Source organism: Lepisma saccharinum, chromosome 3 (genome assembly GCF_977018435.1).
Source record: "Lepisma saccharinum chromosome 3, izLepSacc3.1, whole genome shotgun sequence".
NCBI classification, from domain to species: domain Eukaryota; kingdom Metazoa; phylum Arthropoda; class Insecta; order Zygentoma; family Lepismatidae; genus Lepisma; species Lepisma saccharinum.
Genome location: NC_139231.1, coordinates 95432032 through 95455278, shown reverse-complemented (window position 1 = coordinate 95455278; position 23247 = coordinate 95432032). Strand labels below are relative to the sequence as shown.

General features: G+C 42.6%; 1 protein-coding gene across 1 annotated transcript in view; it reads left to right on the top strand.

Annotated features, from left to right (window-relative positions):
* The first annotated feature begins 6062 nt into the window (after positions 1-6062).
* The window catches only part of LOC145985612 (protein turtle homolog A-like), an 836473-nt gene continuing 819288 nt past the window's right edge, over positions 6063-23247 (top strand). Inside the window, exon 1 of the mRNA XM_083119681.1 lies at positions 6063-7113. Within this exon, the coding sequence (XP_082975807.1) occupies positions 7023-7113 (91 nt within the window). The 5' untranslated portion in view covers positions 6063-7022. The remainder of the gene's footprint in view (positions 7114-23247) is intronic.

Below are 23247 nucleotides of genomic sequence, written 5' to 3'. Positions count from 1 at the left end.
CCTTCTCATATTAGCAGGATTTAATAGGGCAGTCACTTTTCTACGGGGAAATTATACCCCCTCCTAATATAAGCAGGATTTAATAGGGCAGTCACTTTTCTACGGGGAATTTGTACCCCCTCCTAATATAAGCAGGATATAAGGGGGCAGTCACTTTTCTACGGGGAAATTATACCCCCTCCTAATGTAAGCAGCATATAAGGGCAGTCACTTTTCTACGGGGAAATTTTACCCCCTCCTAATATAGGCAGGATTTAAGGGGGCAGTCACTTTTCTACGGGGAATTTGTACCCCCCTCCTAATATAAGCAGGATATAAGGGGGCAGTCACTTTTCTACGGGGAAATTGTACCCCCTCCTAATATAAGCACTATTTAAGGGGGCAGTCACTTTTCTACGGGGAATTTGTACCCCCTCCTAATATAAGCAGGATATAAGGGGGCAGTCACTTTTCTACGGGGAAATTGTACCCCCTCCTAATATAAGCACTATTTAAGGGGGCAGTCACTTTTCTACGGGGAATTTGTACCCCCTCCTAATATAAGCAGGATATAAAGGGGCAGTCACTTTTCTACGGGGAAATTATACCCCCTCCTAATATAAGCAGGATTTAAGGGGCAGTCAATTTTCTACGGGGAAATTATACCCCCTCCTAATATAAGCAGGATTTAAGGGGGCAGTCACTTTTCTACGGGGAAATTGTACCCCCCTCCTAATATAAGCAGGATATAAGGGGGCAGTCACTTTTCTACGGGGAATTTGTACCCCCCTCCTAATATAAGCAGGATATAAGGGGGCAGTCACTTTTCTACGGGGAAATTGTACCCCCTCCTAATATAAGCACTATTTAAGGGGGCAGTCACTTTTCTACGGGGAATTTGTACCCCCCTCCTAATATAAGCAGGATATAAGGGGGCAGTCATTTTTCTACGGGGAAATTGTACCCCCTTCTCATATTAGCAGGATTTAATAGGGCAGTCACTTTTCTACGGGGAAATTATACCCCCTCCTAATATAAGCAGGATTTAATAGGGCAGTCACTTTTCTACGGGGAATTTGTACCCCCTCCTAATATAAGCAGGATATAAGGGGGCAGTCACTTTTCTACGGGGAAATTATACCCCCTCCTAATGTAAGCAGCATATAAGGGCAGTCACTTTTCTACGGGGAAATTTTACCCCCTCCTAATATAAGCAGGATTTAAGGGGGCAGTCACTTTTCTACGGGGAATTTGTACCCCCCTCCTAATATAAGCAGGATATAAGGGGGCAGTCACTTTTCTACGGGGAAATTGTACCCCCTCCTAATATAAGCACTATTTAAGGGGGCAGTCACTTTTCTACGGGGAATTTGTACCCCCTCCTAATATAAGCAGGATATAAAGGGGCAGTCACTTTTCTACGGGGAAATTATACCCCCTCCTAATATAAGCAGGATTTAAGGGGCAGTCAATTTTCTACGGGGAAATTATACCCCCTCCTAATATAAGCAGGATTTAAGGGGGCAGTCACTTTTCGACGGGGAATTTGTACCCCTTCCTAATATAAGCAGGATATAAGGGGGCAGTCAATTTTCTACGGGGAAATTATACCCCCTTCTAATATTAGCAGGATTTAATAGGGCAGTCACTTTTCTACGGGGAAATTATACCCCCTCCTAATGTAAGCAGCATATAAGGGCAGTCACTTTTCTACGGGGAAATTTTACCCCCTCCTAATATAAGCAGGATTTAAGGGGGCAGTCACTTTTCTACGGGGAATTTGTACCCCCCTCCTAATATAAGCAGGATATAAGGGGGCAGTCACTTTTCTACGGGGAAATTGTACCCCCTCCTAATATAAGCACTATTTAAGGGGGCAGTCACTTTTCTACGGGGAATTTGTACCCCCTCCTAATATAAGCAGGATATAAGGGGGCAGTCACTTTTCTACGGGGAAATTGTACCCCCTCCTAATATAAGCACTATTTAAGGGGGCAGTCACTTTTCTACGGGGAGTTTGTACCCCCTCCTAATATAAGCAGGATATAAAGGGGCAGTCACTTTTCTACGGGGAAATTATACCCCCTCCTAATATAAGCAGGATTTAAGGGGCAGTCAATTTTCTACGGGGAAATTATACCCCCTCCTAATATAAGCAGGATTTAAGGGGGCAGTCACTTTTCGACGGGGAATTTGTACCCCTTCCTAATATAAGCAGGATATAAGGGGGCAGTCACTTTTCTACGGGGAAATTGTACCCCCTTCTCATATTAGCATAATTTAATAGGGCAGTCACTTTTCTACGGGGAAATTGTACCCCCTTCTCATATTAGCAGGATTTAATACGGCAGTCACTTTTCTACGGCGAAGTTATACCCCCTCCTAATATAAGCAGGATTTAAAGGGGCAGTCACTTTTCTACGGGGAAATTATACCCCCTCCTAATATAAGCAGGAATAAAGGGGGCAGTCACTTTTCTACGGGGAATTTGTACCCCCTCCTAATATAAGCAGGATATAAGGGGGCAGTCACTTTTCTACGGGGAAATTGTACCCCCTCCTAATATAAGCAGGATTTAATAGGGCAGTCAGTTTTCTACGGTGAAATTGTACCCCCTTCTCATATTGGCAGGATTTAATGGGGCAGTCACTTTTCTACGGGGAAATTATACCCCCTCCTAATATAAGCAGGATTTAAGGGGGCAGTCACTTTTCTACGGGGAATTTGTACCCCCTCCTAATATAAGCAGGATATAAGGGGACAGTCACTTTTCTACGGGGAAATTGTACCCCCTTCTCATATTAGCAGGATTTAATAGGGCAGTCACTTTTTTACGGGGAAATTGTACCCCCTTCTCATATTAGCAGAATTTAATAGGGCAGTCACTTTTCTACGGGGAAATTATACCCCCTCCTAATATGAGCAGGATTTTAACGGGCAGTCACTTTTCTACGGGGAAATTATACCCCCTCCTAATATAAGCAGGATTTAAGGGGGCAGTCACTTTTCTACGGGGAATTTGTACCCCCTCCTAATATAAGCAGGATATAAGGGGGCAGTCACTTTTCTACGGGGAAATTATACCCCCTCCTAATATAAGCAGGATTTAAAGGGGCAGTCAATTTTCTACGGGGAAATTATACCCCCTCCTAATATAAGCAGGATTTAAGGGGCAGTCACTTTTCTACGGGGAATTTGTACCCCCTCCTAATATAAGCAGGATATAAGGGGGCAGTCACTTTTCTACGGGGAAATTGTACCCCCTTCTCATATTAGCATAATTTAATAGGGCAGTCACTCATCTACGGGGAAATTGTACCCCCTTCTCATATTAGCAGGATTTAATAGGGCAGTCACTTTTCTACGGGGAAATTATACCCCCTCCTAATATAAGCAGGAATAAAGGGGGCAGTCACTTTTCTACGGGGAATTTGTACCCCCTCCTAATATAAGCAGGAAATAAGGGGGCAGTCACTTTTCTACGGAGAAATTGTACCCCCTCTTAATATAAGCAGGATTTAATAGGGCAGTCACTTTTCTACGGGGAAATTGAACCCCCTTCTCAAATTGGCAGGATTTAATAGGGCAGTCACTTTTCTACGGGGAAATTATACCTCCTCCTAATATAAGCAGGATTTAAAGGGGCAGTCACTTTTCTACGGGAAATTATACCCCCTCCTAATATAAGCAGGATTTAAGGGGGAAGTCACTTTTCTACGTGGAATTTGTACCCCCTCCTAATATAAGCAGGATATAAGGGGGCAGTCACTTTTCTACGGGGAAATTGTACCCCCTTCTCATATTAGCAGGATTTAATAGGGCAGTCACTTTTCTAGGGGGAAATTGTACCCCCTTCTCATATTAGCAGGATTTAAAAGGGCAGTCACTTTTCTACGGGGAAATTATACCCCCTCCTAATATAAGCAGGATTTAAAGGGCAGTCACTTTTCTACGGGGAAATTGTACCCCCTCCTAATATAAGCAGTGTTTAATGGGGCAGTCACTTTTCTACGGGGAATTTGTACCCCCTCCTAATATAAGCTGGATATAAGGGGGCAGTCACTTTTCTACGGGGAAATTGTACCCCCTTCTCATATTAGCAGGATTTAATAGGGCAGTCAATTTTCTACGGGGAAATTATACCCCCTCCTAATATAAGCAGGATTTTAACGGGCAGTCACTTTTCTACGGGGAAATTATACCCCCTCCTAATATAAGCAGGATTTAAGGGGCAGTCACTTTTCTACGGGGATATTGTACCGCCTTCTCATATTAGCAGGATTTAATAGGGCAGTCACTTTTTTACGGGGAAATTGTACCCCCTTCTCATATTAGCAGGATTTAATAGGGCAGTCACTTTTCTACGGGGAAAATATACCCCCTCCTAATATAAGCAGGATTTTAACGGGCAGTCACTTTTCTACGGGGAAATTATACCCCCTCCTAATATAAGCAGGATTTAAGAGGGCAGTCACTTTTCTACGGGGAATTTGTACTCCCTCCTAATATAAGCAGGATATAAGGGGGCAGTCACTTTTCTACGGGGAAATTATACCCCCTCCTAATATAAGCAGGATTTAAGGGGGCAGTCACTTTTCGACGGGGAATTTGTACCCCCTCCTAATATAAGCAGGATATAAGGGGGCAGTCACTTTTCTACGGGGAAATTATACCCCCTCCTAATATAAACAGGATTTAAGGGGGCAGTCACTTTTCGACGGGGAATTTGTACCCCCTCCTAATATAAGCAGGATATAAGGGGGCAGTCACTTTTCTAGGGGGAAATTGAACCCCCTCCTAATATAAGCAGGATTTAATAGGGCAGTCACTTTTCTACGGGGAAATTATACCCCGTCCTAATATAAGCAGGATTTTAACGGGCAGTCACTTTTCTACGGGGAAAATTTTACCCCCTCCTAATATAAGCAGGATTTAAGGGGGCAGTCACTTTTCGACGGGGAATTTGTACCCCCTCCTAATATAAGCAGGATATAAGGGGGCAGTCACTTTTCTACGGGGAAATTGTACCCCCTTCTCATATTAGCATAATTTAATAGGGCAGTCACTTTTCTACGGGGAAATTGTACCCCCTTCTCATATTAGCAGGATTTAATAGGGCAGTCACTTTTATACGGGGAAATTATACCCCCTCCTAATATAAGCAGGATTTAAAGGGGCAGTCACTTTTCTACGGGGAAATTATACCCCCTCCTAATATAAGCAGGAATAAAGGGGGCAGTCACTTTTCTACGGGGAATTTGTACCCCCTCCTAATATAAACAGGATATAAGGGGGCAGTCACTTTTCTACGGGGAAATTGTACCCCCTCCTAATATAAGCAGGATTTAATAGGGCAGTCACTTTTCTACGGGGAAATTGTACCCCCTTCTCATATTGGCAGGATTTAATAGGGCAGTCACTTTTCTACGGGGAAATTATACCCCCTCCTAATATAAGCAGGATTTAAGGGGGCAGTCACTTTTCTACGGGGAATTTGTACCCCCTCCTAATATAAGCAGGATATAAGGGGGCAGTCACTTTTCTACGGGGAAATTGTACCCCCTTCTAATATTAGCATGATTTAATAGGGCAGTGACTTTTCTACGGGGAAATTGTACCCCCTCCTAATATAAGCAGGATTTAATTGGGCAGTCACTTTTCTACGGGGAATTTGTACCCCCTCTTTTAAGTGGGAATTGACAGGCAGTCATTTTTCTACGGGGATATTTTACCCCCTGCTTAATTGACGGGATCTGAAAAGGGCAGTCATTTTTCTCTGTAGAAAATTGACTGTACAGTCATTTTTCTACGGAGTCCAAATTCCCCGTCACGAAAACGGGGAATTTGGACTGCGTAGAAAATTGACTGTACAGTCACTTTTGTACGGAGTCCAAATTCCCCGTTACACCGGGAGCGACAAGCGAGCCAAGGCTGCAGCAGAACACAGCTTGCCTCCCCCCAACACTCCCCCCGCCCCCTCCATCGCAAACGCTACTTTTTCCCTCCGTCCAATATAGCGGGCGGCTGCGGCGCGCGCGCACCAAGGCTTTGGACTCCGGTTGATGTCAGTTCCGCGCGAGAAACCGAACAGCCCGGGTCGAAGGCGACGGTAACACCGGAGCTGCGTGGTGCGTGCGTGTGTGTATATATACATATGTAAGGTTGCATTTGACCGCGCTGTCAACCTGCTTTTTTTTAACCTCAAGGAACCGGCTTTTGTTGTGGATACAAAGTGGCGATGACGTGCTTGCTTTCACGAGCTCGACCCTGCGTTGAGGAAACTTGCAAATCACGTTGCTCGTGCGGTTGTCAGAATGAGTGACTGAGGAGTATTGAGTGGCTCAGGGGCCCACTCGTTCATAATGCTCTACGCGGCACAGACTCACGTGTGAACTCAAGTTTTGTGGCATGCCTCGCAGTACCAACTTAGTACAGCCAGGAATCGCAACGGTAGACATGTGAAAAAAATTCATGAGTTTGTTTTGACGTGTTCTTTTCCATCCCTTTTGCTTGACCTGAACAAATTCTCACTTGTTGTTATTGACTTGAAACCTTCTGCTTTTTGTTTTCAAGCGTGTACTGGCTTGGACGTGGTTCTTATCATTGGCACGAGCAGTCAAAACGCTACTTGTAGGTATTGTGTATTTTGTGATATCTTCAAGGCCTTTTCACAAGGTCAGAGTGGTCTTTTCGAACTGACAACAGCATATATTTTATCTTCCTTCCCTGTACCAGCGCCGGTAAATCATTCAACGCAACAGTGGGGTATTGTTGTGCAGTTCAGAAGACAAATTGGGAAATAACTTCACAACTTAACTGTCACGACTAAAGAATACACCGTAGTGTCGAAAGTGTGGTGAGGTCACATTGTATTGGTGCTAGAAGGAGTTGAAATTGTTGTGTTTTTTATTACGTGATTAACAAAGAAAGAAATCTTCCTTCCATAACTTACTAGTTAACTTGGTGGTGTTTTTTTTAAAGCGTTGTGCGCGTGTGGTTTTTTCGTTCGACGGATTTTTTGTCAAGTGGCCCCCACCTTCAATATGAAGAGGAATCAGTGGATTTTGGCGAAGTGTTTCTCGTACGTCGCGATTTTAGTGTTCTGGTTGTGTGGAGGATCGTCTTACGCACAAGGTAAGTGTCATGTGTAATCTTATGTGCCCTTTCCTCCCTCCATGCGTATAGTGTAGTGGTAGGTAGCACTGTAGCCTTGTAATCAAAAGTCCCCAGTTTTGATTCCTGATGGGGACGTGCAAAAATGTTCAGACCACACTTCAAACTGTAGGCTCATTCCCAATTAGACTGTCTGGTTATAAATGCAGTTATACTTCGCCACAAGCACTTGAGTGTAAATTTCTCACTTACCAAAGTACCTTTGTGACAATCGTTTCTTGAAGGAGGGAAATTTCTACATCCATAGAATCCTTGGTTCGATACGCTGTGGAGGCACATGGTACAGTGGTCCCAGCAGCAGCAATCCAAACAAACAAATGCGTCCATAGTTTCTGGCTTTGAGTTCGAGTTTATTTTAAATGGGCCTCCCCGATGGCGCAGTGGTAGCGTCGTCTCCTGGTAATAAAAGGATACCGGGTTCGATATCCGGTGGAGGCACATAGTGGTTCGGATCCCACTTTAAACTGTAGGTCCAGTCCCGATTAGCCTTTCTGTGCATAAAGTGGACTTAAAACAACAATTGAATTCAGACTATAATAACTTATGACCCATTTAGGACCAACATCTGCCAAGCGGATTTTGATTGGGTGACGCGTGGTCAGTCAATTAAATCCCACCTTAGGTGTTTTCTACCTTTTCAGATCGAAGACCGCTACTACTACTTTTTTCAAGATAATCGCCAGTTGTCTGGAAATTTTTAGTTGCACCGAGGTTCGAACCCGGACCGCTTGCCCTATACCATAACCACTCGACTTTGTGAAAATCAAATCGTGACGACTATTGTTTATACCTGTGTTGGAAGCACTGACAAGGTAGTGCTTAGTAAACGCTGTCCCCTTGTACTCAAGTGGTCCTGGATTCGACTCCCGGTACGAACACATTTTAGTGGTTCGGATTACATTTTAAACTGTATGTTCAGTCTTGAGTGGCTCATCAGTACATAAAACTGATTTTTAAAAAGAAAAACTTTTCATTCCATCCTGCACATTATCTTGACCTACTCTTACTGTTTAAATGTACCCACACTGTAGTCGAACAGAACCATTTTATATTTATCTTTCTGTTTCGGTTATTTCACGTGACTGTTTTACCTCGTCCGTTCATCGCGACAATGGGGATGAATGATGGTGATTCGTATCTGAGACCTCTGGGTCCGTAACGTGTAACGTCGACCACTTCGCAACGGATTAGACCCGGCGATTTTACATACACATAGGTGAAACTGGAACATACCATGTTCATATGATGGATGTGGTAGATCCAATGAATGCGTGATATGGACCGAAACACTCTTAAAAGAGCCAGTTCTTGCACATGTCACCACATGGTCGGTTGATGGGTCACGCGCAAATAAATGTTTCTGAAAGTATAACAGGCAAGCACATTGTGTTTCTCAATTAGCAAATATCAACTGTAAGATGTAAGGGCCTTGTGAACTACTATTTTTTTTCTAATTTAGTCTCTCTTTGACTATTTGTGCTAATTACAACGATGAACATGATCGATGATTGTATAAAATTCACGAAGAGGCACGTACAAGCGATCAGGTACGCCCCAGGATTCGAACTCGAAACCATCGTTGGCGAGATCGTGAGTCGACCGTCCAAAGTATATCTACCCTGTAACCGTATATAAATATACAGTTTTACAGTATATCAGCCCTAGATAATTGAACTCGAGTAGTTTTCCAATTATATCAACCGTAGAACCAAATATAATGGCACCGTGTATATAGATTAAAACTAAGTTATATGAAACTTATAAGGGCCTCGCTGATATAGTTTTAAAAATATAGGCTAAATCTTAGCACAGTGCGCTACGACGCGCCAGGGGTCCCGGGTTCGTTGTTCCTGGGCATTGTTGTTCTTTGTGAGTAACCCTTTTTCAATTTCATCATACACCGTCATCGTCGCGATTAGCAAAAAGTGGCAGAAATGCGACGCTACATTACAAAATTAAAATATAATCAAGATATGTATGTCGCTTGCTTGATGGCTGAGCTATCTCGCTACCAAAGTTCCCGGATTAGAATCCCGGCCTGCGCGTGGGTGTTCCTTCAGCACCCAGCACCATCGTCGCGATTAATCAAAAGATAGAAAATGCGACGTGAAATGAAAATACAAATACAAAATATATGACACTTACATATGGGAATGGTGGATATTATTTTCAAACATATCAACAACCCTTTACGATGTTATCGCGGATATAGTATTCACAGTATATCAACCCTCACACGTGAGGGTCACTTTTCCCAACTCCATCATTAATTATAAAAATAAAAAAGGAAGATTAAACAAGTAGAAATAGTGTAGTGATAAAAGTAAAGTAAATGTCATTTACCTCGATAATACCAAATGAGAAAATAATGCACTGATTTGATCTCGACTGTGACCTTGCCTACGCTAACTAGAATTGGTCCTCGCCTTGGGAACGAATTGGACTCTAATGGGTCCCCTAACAAGGCTCTTCCTCCTCATGAGGAAAATATTCTGTACCAGCCGGGCTTCAAATGTGCGTTTGCCCCGGGTTTACCGTCTTCCATTTCCCGTATCAATAAAATTAATGTGGTTCGTAGTAAATAAATAGCCTGGGGGTGCAAACCACAAATACATTTTTCTTTCATTCTCCAATTTGGACCGAAAAATAGTTCATTTCCTGGACAAGAACTCGCAGGCCAGTGAGTCTTGCCAGGCATTTTGATCAAATGGGTATGCAAGTGTGTAGTGTGTTGGTTAGTGTCATGATTTGGATTCGAATTCTTCGTGTGTCTCCCCGATGGCGCAGTGGTAACGTTGTCGCCTTGTAATCAAGGGGTCCCAGGTTCGATACCCGGTGGAGGCACATAGCAGTTCGCATCCAACTTTAAACTGTAGGTACAGTCCCGATTAGCCTTACTGTGCATAAAGTGGACTTAAAACACCAACTCAATCAATCAATCGAATTCTTCGAGTTCATTCCGTCGTCTGTCTCATTGTCTCAGTACTGTTGTCGCGATATCTACTGCGCCTTTGATGTATCAGTGTATGCCTTATCTGGTTGGTTGGTGGATTTTGTGTTTTAAGTCCACTTTATGCACAGTAAGTTTAATCGGGACTGGACCTAGAGTTTAAAGTGGGATCGGAACCACTATGTGCCTTCACCGGGAATCGAACCTGTGACTCCTTCATTACAAGGCGACGACGCTACCACTGCCCCATCAGGGACGTATACATTATCGATAATGCGCATATTGATGGTATTGGCAGGATGGATAGACCAGTAACAATTAAAAATTAACATTTTTTTCTAACTTAAACGGCAAGTAATAAGATAATAAATAATAGAGCACATATTTAAAAAAATATCAAACAAATTTAAAGAATTTGAAAGGTTTAAACTATATCATATCACAAGTCTTGTACAGTTACGATTGCAACGATACCATTGAGTTTGAATGGTACCGTTTCAACGCAGAAGTTCAGTTTAAGTTCACTTTATGCACAGATAGGCTAACCGGAACTGAATCTACACTGGATCCGAACCACTATGTGCCTCCACCGTGTATCGAAGCCGGGACATCTTGATTAGATGTTCCGGATTTGATTCTTGATGTGCTTTCATCTGGAATCGAATCTGATATCCTTTGATTGCAATGTATCATCGTTGTTTACAAGCGAAGAGGCTATCTTACACGCCTACTGTAGAATTACTTACTCTAATTTAAGAATTGAAGTTACATGAGATAATATCTTATTGTACTTATTCAACAACCGTAAGAAAATGATCCTAATGATTTTAAAGTATTATTAGTTGAACCCACACATTACTTGTGTGTGTATTCACAGCAAGGTTAGCAACTAAAACATATTTGTAGTATTAACAATCCAGTTTTCAATAAATATGTTTGCAGTACATACAACTGCAATGTATGATTAGTTTCTATCTTAATGCACGATACAATATTGAAATATAAATTTGAAAGATTCTTCTTACATGCCCCAGTCCCGTACTACAAGCATATATGTAATAACTAGATGCATAAATGTATATCTGAGCTTAATATGCCGTCTGCACTTCTTATTCTAACCACAGAACTCTGGAGATAAAGGAGTTTGCGTCCCGTTTCTGTAAATTAACAAGCATTTGACGTTTTTAACGGTATAATAGTGTACATTTTACGGTAATTTCTAACAATGTAGACGGTAGGAAATACATTCTCTTAACTGAGAATAGGAAAATATTACATTTATATTTTTTTTCGTCTGTCTTTGTTACCAAATGGTAAATATGCATGGCAGAAATAGTCAACAATATGGAAGAACAAATTTACTTATAAGCTGATTACATATTTGTATATTCAAATTTTTACATTTCTTGTCAAAAGCGAATCCAGGGAAATATCTACGCTGGCATTCCAACGACACACACACAAAAAAATCACGCATAATTCCCACACATTAAAAAAAAAACAGGTCAGTCCACACACTGCACAAAATTATGCATTCCTACTAAACTACAAGGTTAAATATACCGTCGCAAAACATACAAGTTCCACTTTACGATTTCTAAAATAAAATTAGCTGTTACTGTTCTATGTTGCTGAAAATGAAATTGTTCAGCAGTCATGTATTTATGTAACTATGACAACCAATACGAGTCTCTGGGTTCGAACCTCTGACAAGACATTTCAACGTGATAGCATAATTTTAATTAATTTAAAATTCAAGACTAGACGAGACAAAACTTGGCAGTCTCGCCGTCTTGTCTCGAGTTCAAAATGTCCTCTCATTCTCGATATCGTATAGTTTTATAAACATGCGTCTCGTTCTCGTCTCGTCTGATAATTTCTGTTTGACGCATCGTTTCGACGCTACGAACCGCGAAAAAATAAATTTTATTAACGATAAATATGCAAAAAATAGGCTCAAATTTCCCACTTGTGAATTGACTTTATGCCTATTATACGTACACAAAATTTATGATTTATCTGAGAGCCGTGGTGGCCCAGTAAGTCGAGTGTCTGACTGCCACGAAGTGGAGACCTGGGTTCAATTCCCGGGGCGGATGAATACAGGTGGAAATGTTTCCAAAATGCCCCTTCGTGTAGCAGCTCTATGGTTCATCGAGCCTGTAAGAAATAGATACTTGGGAGTAAAGGGTATCAGGGCGTGGTTCTCATCACCTCACCTCTACAAATATCTCCGATTGTGAATGTGTGTGGAGCCTTACCTCCCCACCTCCCCCATCCCCATACAATGTTAAAAGGAGCAAGTGTTAGCTTGTACTACCTTTTTATAACATTTAGCTTTAAAAATAAGGTTCATATCCGATTGCTATGCTTGAAAAAGTAAGCTTGGTAAAAAAGGTAAAGTGTTCCCCTGTGCATAGCACCACGCCATGAAGGCGTATAGGGGGTGTGGGGTAACGCCCCACACTTTCTTGATCCGGTCGTGAGTGGGGGTGATGTGATCAGCATCACGCCCCTGACCGCCTTTACCCCCCAGGATTTCCCCCAGGTACCCATGTTATTCGACGCTGGGTGGGCGCCGGGGCCGCTTCCACCGTTAGAAAAGTTCCCGGATTTGAACCGGCCGGTGATCGAACCCGGGACCTTTAGCATGGTAGTCAGACGCGTTACCGACTGAGTCACCGCGGTTTGGTTTAGGTCAACGGAAGTCAGAATGACTAACATGAAGCGTTGGTTCCCGTCTTGATTTTACAAAGATCTTGTCTCGTTGTTCTCGGTCTCGTCTCGAAGCATCCGATCTTGTTCACAGATTGGTTTTTACAAGCCCGCTCGAAGTCTCTGTACGATCCGTGTGTATTGCGTCCATGGTTCTAGTTTCTAGTCCGGACCTGATAAAGAACCTGAGTAGTAGTTCTGAAAGAGAGAGAGAGTGAATGAATGATATGTTTCATATTACTTCGCTTTCCTGCCACTGTTGAATGATCGCGAAGATGAGGATGAATGGTGATAAGATGAGATAGATGAAGGGACAATACATATATGTAGGTACGGACGACACAAAACAATTCCTACAGAGGATTATCCTGGCTGCATGTCTAGGCGCCAGAACCTCGTTAGTCCTCTAACTGCAGTCCAGCGTATACTACGTGGATGTGAGGTTTGAAATTTTGTTGTCTTCAGAAAGGGCCGTCCCCCGTGGCGGAGTGGTTAACACATCGCGCTACGACGCCAGATTCGAATCCCGGCCTGGGCATGGATGTTCGTGAGTGTCCATTCACCAATTTCACCATATCATCACTCATCCCCATCTTCGCAAATTAGCCAAAAGTGGCACAAAAAAAGCGAAGTAAACTTAAGCAAATCTTCAGAAAGGTCATCCTGTTACGGGCTGCTAATTTAATAATAAAACTAATTAACTCAATTAACTCAACTGAACTGAGCTTAGCAACGCAACAACGAAGAATCGCTCGCCTCACCTGCTGGGCGAATTAAACATTACATGAAATATAATACGGTCAGGATAAGTGCCTAACAGTCGGAGTTACCGAGAATAAACCTAGGAGGATTTGATTTTAAATACCTGAAATGACGTTACATAATACTACGGTGTTTCTGAATATACACATATATTAAAGCACAGATAAAAACACAGTACATCTTGCCCTCTTTCACTCGATCTTACATTCATACTCTCATTCCATGGCATATGGCGACAATATGACAATTACAAAGGTTAGATTAATTACTACTTTGACCATACTCTTGTTATGTCTGGCTACATTGCCTTTTACAATTTATCGTTTAGGATTTTAAGCATAAAGTGAATAATTGTTCCTTGTGCGAACCCCTTCTATCTTTTCTGAAGGTATAAATATATTCAATGAACTATTGTTTGCTGTTAACATAAACTCTCATCTTTAACATTGATTACTTCCGCCGGAATACCGATGCCTAGGGATGCCATAGCACTGATTTAAGTTAAGCAATGATTTGATTCACGCAGATTCGCGGTAGATAGTCGTCATCTTTCTCACACACGCACATGGTTGGATCTTACCTTCGCTGCATTCCCTCTGACCTGGGTTGGGTGAAAGTGGTCCTAGGAAGGCCTCCACACTCCATTGTTGCACCTCGCGGTTATTCGGGTTGGCGAAAGTGGATCAGTCGGCAGCTCCATCTGGCATCATCGGATCCTGGCTTCACTCGTTCACTTCGCAGGGACGTCCAGAACGGTACACGCACACTGTCGACTCCATACGACAACTTGCGCAGCAATAGGTCAGTTCTTCGCGGTCACTCGTAAGTACAGATACGTGACTTGGGCGATGAGACGAACATACGCGATGAGCCATTCGCGGTTTCACATGGATATCAAATGTTATCAACTTTCACTACTTTAGACGTTGTTTCGGACGATTGACACAGGTGGACGTGTCTGGCGTTATTCTCACATAACCACACGTATGTGCACGGATGCGTTGACGGCGAGGGGGAGAAGGACCCCCTGGTTCTATTCTGCTCTACTCCATGGCTCTGAAACACTCACTCGAGGAAAATCAAATCCATAACCTCGCAGCTAGGTCGCGCGTAGCTCACACTCCGGTGGCGATTGTAGGCAAAACTGTGCAAAACTGTGTCTCGCTATTCCAAATCATCCCTTTTATTCCAGATTTGAACGTAGTGACGCTGTACCCTCTATGATCAGGTGCTTGTTTATTGTTTCTGGTGCTTTGACCGTTGTCCTCCTATCCTGGTCAATGCTCACTCCGGTCCTTAACCCCTGGTAGCAGCCCCTCGCGCAGAGATTAGGCTAACTCTTCCTCTTTTGTATTCAGTCACGAAAAGCAAGGACAACTCAGTAGGGTAGCGTCTCCCTTTCAATTCAACGATGAATCTTTAATAATTCATAACTCCCGTAGTTCTGTTCTGATTAGGCTCAAATCTTGGAATCAGTACTTTCATGATGTGTTCTTCCGCTGGTTAAAATCTCATCCAATGCGGTCCATTAGTTTAGAAGTTGCCTTTTTCTTGTTATTCCCATAAGAATGCATGTAAATCCGAATTCGGGCGAAAAACGGTGGTTGAGCAAGCTAGTGCTGGCTAAGACAGTTCGCTAGACACCTGTATTCGCGACGGATTTTAATATTACCAATTGCAATTAATTCCTACTAACGGGCAATTAGATTAATTACTTGTCACTTAATATTTGACCGTTATAACATTCCCCTCCTTTTAATTATGAATTTTTTTCAGAGCGAACTTGCGAGTGACAGGAAAAAATTCATACCACATATTAATGATATTTATTAGTGATCGCACACATAGGCGTCTGAATAGAGACTCGAACCCTGGACTGTATAACTTTTAACTCAACATTAGAATGAAGTTATACTTTCTGCAATTGTGATATAATTATGAGAATATAAACGAATATAATAAAATATACAAGAATACAATATAAAGTACATTTTAACATCAAAATCTCAATGCATATTACCACATATATACTAACTTTGGATACACCCTGTAGTTTTATACATATTAAAGTGAATACTGAATAATAAGCTAAATAAGATATAAGTAAATATTTGATTTGCAATTTGTTCCCTCTCACACATATGTTTGCATACTTCTTGCATTAATTATAAGAAAGGTCTACATTTTTTGCCTCTTAATATAAAAAAATAATCTCTAATTTTCCTATTGTTTACTTTACAATCGGGGTGGCTCTAGTGCGATATTTTCTTCAGTGTCTCCTTTGACATGAGCCGGACTGACAAAGGAGTCTTCTAGTCTTCCGTCGGGCCTTGAATATCGGTTATCTGCTCCAGAGATCGCTGTTCTTGACTCAGTCTACTTCGTCCAGGTTGGTAATCTGGGGAGAGTGAGTCCAAGTTACGGCTAGTAGACGGTCTATTCCAATCGAGTAAATTAGCACCAGTCTGTGGGGATACGACTGTTCTAACCGCATTCACAGCACGATTCCTCTCAACTTGTCTCGGGTTGTTTTGACCCCTGCAGTGTTGCCATCTCGTGTTTTCTCCATCTCTATCATCTCTGAAGTGTTGTTGTTGTGGACGGTGATTGCTGTACTGGCCTCGCTGGGGATAAGGGGCGGTTAGCATTACTTTCACTCCGTAGTCCTGCAATGTGCTTTTCCACTCGTTGCTCAAAAACTGTGGTCCCCGGTCATAGAGCTTCCGTTTATCAGGGTTGGAAAGAACTTCATATGCCTGTTCAAACTCTTCAAATATATCGAATGGCGGATTCCGCTGCTCGAGCCAGATCCTTGCATTCCCTTTGGGTAATTTTCGCATTAGCCTCAAGCAGTCTGGGCTATCGACATCGTACAACAAACAATCTCTCTTGAAGTCCCCTATGAAGATTGACGGTAAAGCCTCGTCGTGATCGGGGCTGTACGTTTGAAAATGATCTATGCCGACTTTTGAGAAGATTCCGCGAGTATTCGACTCCGGGTTAGAAACACTGCGTGTCTCCTGCTGGGCGAAAGCGTTCAAGCTCGGCGAACTCCCGCTCCGGCCGATGACGTCACGCGCTGCTTGGCGATCCAAGGAAGTTGGTGCTGATTGACAGGTCAGCTGGTTAGGCACGTCTGCTGCGACGAGCAAAGGAGTTGGGTTCGCATCCCTGGACGTTGCCTCCAATCGGCGAATCTCTTCGTCCTCATTTCTTCTCCGTTGCGTGATTTGGAAATCCTTCAATTCACGTGTCTCCGCTTCCAGTCGTTCTAATCGGCTGGTTATGCCCGTCTGATTCTCGGTCGTTCTTGCGTCCAGCGTTCCAATAGTTTCTTGAACCTGACGTAACTCTACACGCAGATCTTTCTCCATTGTGACTACATTAATGTTTGTCTCTTCATGTCTCCTTTCGCATTCCTTCTCCGACTGAAGTACTTTCTCCTTCATTCGGTCATTTTCGGATAGCAGTACTTGGAAACGGCGGTCCCATCTATCTTCCCACTCTTTTCTTCTTCTTTCTTCCATTTCTTCCTTCTCCCTCCTTTCGGCAGCCTCTATCTTCCGCCTTTCTTCTTCTTCTCTCTTCCTCTTCTGATCTCTTTCTTCATCTCTGGCTTCGATATTGCTGATTAGCTGAGAGAACATGGCCTGCACGTCCATCTTCTCTGGAACTGGCAACCCTGTTACTGACTGATCTTTCCCTAGATCCTTATCAACGTTGCCGGCTGACGAACGCCTGCATCTGTAGAATTCTCAACCCTTGGGCGGTCCATGGTATTGTTGTTGGCTAATATCTTGCGGAGCCGAGTAGTTCTTTGAATGCCAATCTTCTTCTTCTTCTCGTGGCTGGCTATCGCCGAAGGAAAAATATATCAAAATTCTTTTCCTGGTTTCTGGTTTCAGATCCCGGGGATCGCACCCCTCACCTGCTTCCGTGTGTCATAACGCGTGTCCTTTTGTCCTTTATCGTCCGAAGTTAATAACGCCCATTGTTAATAAAATAATAAGATTCTCTAATAATTCTGCTAGTGGATAAATGCTATAGTCGCGACAAAGTATTTCACTATTACACCATAAAAAACACACAAAATAGTTCTAGCTACACATCGATTGCATATTCAGTTAATTAAAATCACCGTACAAATTACACATTAATACTTTAAATGAACACGTCTTTATAGATTCTTATCAGGATTTTCAGTTACAGGTTGCAATTATTTAACTTTCAACAAAAAAAATCTTAGTTCCCCCTTAGCGTTAAATTCTGGTACCCTGTCGTAGACATTCGTAAGCTGAAAACTCTCTTTAACAACAAGTATTAAATTCCCTTGGGTAATAGACATAACTGATTGTTAACCATTACAATCAAACTTAATAAAATTCACATTGAGTAGATAAGCAACTAATTAGAATACTCGTGACCTCCAGGTTCCTTACTAGCCTGCCTGTAACATCGTTCTACGAGCCTAATTCCTATTTGCTTCCTATTTGCCTACTCTTCGATTATTCGGGCCTACTTTTACACCCCTACTTGTCTATTCACTTAATCGTCGATTATTCGGCGTACTTTTTTACTTGCCTACTTATTTATTCGCCTACTCGTCGCTTGTTCGGGCAACTTTTATATGCCTACTAATCTATTCGCCTACTCGTCGAATTGTTCGGGCAACTTTTTATATGCCTACATATTTATTTGCCTACTCGTCGATTGTTCGGGCAACTTTTTATATGCCAACTTATCTTATTTGCCTACTCGTCTCTTGTTCGGGCAACTTTTTTACTTGCCTACTTTTTTGCCTACTCGTCGAATGTTCGGGCGCGTATTTTGTTACGGGCTGCTAATTTAATAATAAAACTAATTAACTCAATTAACTCAACTGAACTGAGCTTAGCAACGCAACAACGAAGAATCGCTCGCCTCACCTGCTGGGCGAATTAAACATTACATGAAATATAATACGGTCAGGATAAGTGCCTAACAGTCGGAGTTACCGAGAATAAACCTAGGAGGATTTGATTTTAAATACCTGAAATGACGTTACATAATACTACGGTGTTTCTGAATATACACATATATTAAAGCACAGATAAAAACACAGTACATCTTGCCCTCTTTCACTCGATCTTACATTCATACTCTCATTCCATGGCATATGGCGACAATATGACAATTACAAAGGTTAGATTAATTACTACTTTGACCATACTCTTGTTATGTCTGGCTACATTGCCTTTTACAATTTATCGTTTAGGATTTTAAGCATAAAGTGAATAATTGTTCCTTGTGCGAACCCCTTCTATCTTTTCTGAAGGTATAAATATATTCAATGAACTATTGTTTGCTGTTAACATAAACTCTCATCTTTAACATTGATTACTTCCGCCGGAATACCGATGCCTAGGGATGCCATAGCACTGATTTAAGTTAAGCAATGATTTGATTCACGCAGATTCGCGGTAGATAGTCGTCATCTTTCTCACACACGCACATGGTTGGATCTTACCTTCGCTGCATTCCCTCTGACCTGGGTTGGGTGAAAGTGGTCCTAGGAAGGCCTCCACACTCCATTGTTGCACCTCGCGGTTATTCGGGTTGGCGAAAGTGGATCAGTCGGCAGCTCCATCTGGCATCATCGGATCCTGGCTTCACTCGTTCACTTCGCAGGGACGTCCAGAACGGTACACGCACACTGTCGACTCCATACGACAACTTGCGCAGCAATAGGTCAGTTCTTCGCGGTCACTCGTAAGTACAGATACGTGACTTGGGCGATGAGACGAACATACGCGATGAGCCATTCGCGGTTTCACATGGATATCAAATGTTATCAACTTTCACTACTTTAGACGTTGTTTCGGACGATTGACACAGGTGGACGTGTCTGGCGTTATTCTCACATAACCACACGTATGTGCACGGATGCGTTGACGGCGAGGGGGAGAAGGACCCCCTGGTTCTATTCTGCTCTACTCCATGGCTCTGAAACACTCACTCGAGGAAAATCAAATCCATAACCTCGCAGCTAGGTCGCGCGTAGCTCACACTCCGGTGGCGATTGTAGGCAAAACTGTGCAAAACTGTGTCTCGCTATTCCAAATCATCCCTTTTATTCCAGATTTGAACGTAGTGACGCTGTACCCTCTATGATCAGGTGCTTGTTTATTGTTTCTGGTGCTTTGACCGTTGTCCTCCTATCCTGGTCAATGCTCACTCCGGTCCTTAACCCCTGGTAGCAGCCCCTCGCGCAGAGATTAGGCTAACTCTTCCTCTTTTGTATTCAGTCACGAAAAGCAAGGACAACTCAGTAGGGTAGCGTCTCCCTTTCAATTCAACGATGAATCTTTAATAATTCATAACTCCCGTAGTTCTGTTCTGATTAGGCTCAAATCTTGGAATCAGTACTTTCATGATGTGTTCTTCCGCTGGTTAAAATCTCATCCAATTCGGTCCATTGGTTTAGAAGTTGCCTTTTTCTTGTTATTCCCATAAGAATGCATGTAAATCCGAATTCGGGCGAAAAACGGTGGTTGAGCAAGCTAGTGCTGGCTAAGACAGTTCGCTAGACACCTGTATTCGCGACGGATTTTAATATTACCAATTGCAATTAATTCCTACTAACGGGCAATTAGATTAATTACTTGTCACTCAATATTTGACCGTTATAATCCCGAAGGGGAGAAAACGAAAGACAGAATAGCATTGAAGCAGGGAGCTCAGCAGCAATTCTCTCCCGACATCACTGATCATCCTTCTACCTCTTTGTAATTCAATTAAGGGACGGAAAAGTGATGCCAGATAACCAAAACACTAATACAAGATATCTTTACCGAAAGCGATGGACATTTGCAAATCAGCCTGCTATATAAATGATTCGCTGAAGTTCCACACGCCCACCAACCAACCCTGAGCGCAACACGCGGCGTTCTGATGAATCATTTATTGGAGAGAGACGTTCAATAGGAAGCTGCTCCACACCTGCTAACGGCCTCTCACTGTTATGCCTCGAAGCGGTATCGAATCGAAACAAGAGCTGCGCCCTCGGAAATTGCCAGACTTTGAAGGCTGCGTTTCAATGGAAACTGGAAACGACACTTCCATCCCCCCCTTCCATTGCCGATATTGCGATAGCAGTCAAGTTCTCGAGATGGAATTATATTGTGAATAGCTAGATGTGGTATCGAGACGGGACGATACTTCTCTGGCTTTATTTCAGATGTTTTACGTCGTCTTTCTGCCTCTTGGGTTGGCGATGAGGAAGAAACGAGCGATGTTACACGCACAATAAGGCATCCATGTTTTAACCGGTGTTCGAACCTGAGACCTCTGGCTTTTTAGTGTGTTACGTTATCTACTCCGCCACGGGGCACTAGGACAGAGTGTTAACACACATATTTTTGCACGTATAGAGGTCGTTAAAGCTAACAACTTTTCTTCCTTATAGTTTTCTCTTTGACGCCTCGTGTCGAAACTACGAACGCCTCGAAAAATTAAGCCATAACCCGAATGTATGCAACCACGCTGCACCACTTTGAAGTTGCTGCTGATGCTAACTGAACCAAAAGTAAATGATTGGATACGTGTCCCGTAATTGCATTGCAGAAATGCCATTTTCCTGGGAGTTCGTAGCTTGTGACAAGGCCCCAACCAGCACTGAGAAAGATTATTTGCTTTGATTTCCTCTACGCGCTGTGAACGTTTGTCGATGTTTTGCGGCGACACCATGTTTGTTTGAATCGTTCTTCTAAGACCACTTATGCACATAAAGGTTAATCGAGACTGGACCTACAGTTTAAATTTGTATCCGAACCACTGTGCCATGTGCCTCCACTGGGTATCGAACCCAAGACCATTGGATTACAAGGCGACGACGTTACCACTACTCCTTCGGGGAGGCCCTGTGATACCCTGCATTTATACAAGTAGTTTCATACGTACACAAGAGATAATGTTAGTTCTTTCTGAAAGCTCTCTATATGTTAATAAATGTGTAGATGGTATTTTAATTCTTGAGGCCTACAAATAGGATGGATAACATACTTCCTGTCAAAGCGTTATTTTAAGAACTTTGCCCAATTAATGCTGAAGTCATGGAGAATTCTGGGTTATAACAACCCCATTGACTTTCAATGACCATTAGAACCAAGTTGTCTCCGTGACTGTACATGCTTTTCCCAGCGTTGTCTTTTCTCTCATCATTTTAATTTTGAGAAATAATACAATAATTTTGACTTGCCGGATCTCTGTGGGTTATGTTTGCACAACAATTCCAGTGTTACAATCCTGGGTAAACCATGGGTGTGTCATTGTGCTTGTTTCATCATTTATTTGTAAATCTAATTTGCCGACTCGGTGGTCGAGTGCTTTAAGCGTTAGACTTTCCATCTAGTCATCGAAATTCCCCAGGTTCGTCTCCTGTCGAAGGAATAGTTGATGACCCATCCTCATCGTCGCGATTAGCCAAACGTGTAAGAAAAGTGAGGTAATTTAAAACTACAAACAATTATTTGTCGTGGGGGTAATTACCAACCTATCTTCCACGTAGTACACCCTGGGCTGCATTATTGCAGGCTAGCAAGGCTCTGACGGCTGGACTCGCATCCAATAATCCTGTGTCGAAGTTTGTGTCATTCATATGTATTTGCTATTGGCCTAACAAGCGCCTCATCTTACCACTATCCATTCACATCGTCCCGATTATAGAAAAGTTGCGGAAACGCGACGTAAAATAAGCTAAATTAAATCATTCTTCCTCATCATTCAACTTAAGCTAGTAAGTTAGAAATTCTACATAAGGAGACCATGAATAGAAATGACCGCGTAGATGTGTGGCTAGCGCTCTCGCCTCTGACGCCAGCGACTCTGGGTTCGATCTCCCGGTGGGAGCTCCAAAAATTAGACTGAATCATGAGTTCAAATAGGGACATATGGTATCAGCCTTCCTTCTCGAAGCCGGAAAACAGCGGCGATGGAACTCGATTCTCTTACTACGCGTCAACCAATGAGAGAGCTGCTTGGCAGATCTGGCCCTCAAAGGGTTTCTGCACCACGGACTTTAGTTACAAATAGAAACATGGGTATGATATGACATTGTTCTAAATGACACTATCTTCAAAATACCACTCTGAAGCTTTCCTGTGCTTTCCACTGACTACAGACAAACAGAACCCATTTCTTCCAACAAGGCCATGCATGAAATCGGAGTCGATCCGAACCACATTCTGCGACTGACATTTTCACTTGAGAAGAGCCCAACTGCAAACGATAGAGACGCTCAGCGCTGTTCTGGACTTGCCCATTGGGCATTCAAAGCTAAATCACCAGAGAAGACATGCCCGCTTGTGTTTCCAACCCAGTCTGCCCATCTCTGCTTTATTCTTCTCAGATAAATAAGACCCTACGTGAATGGTAGCATTGCTAAATCTTGGTACTGAAGTTCACATAAGCAATAAGCAATTTTCAATGTAAGCTGCCTAAATTAAGTCCACATTATGTGCTGATAGGCTAATCGGGACCGGACATACAGTTTTAAGTCAAACCCTGGATTCCACGAATACAACGTGATAACTTTAACAGTCAGGAATTTCAAATGTCCAAAAATTGGAACTAGAATCTTGGTACTGAAGCATGGTTGGTGCTGAAGTTTTAGTGGAATTTTAGAGTATCTG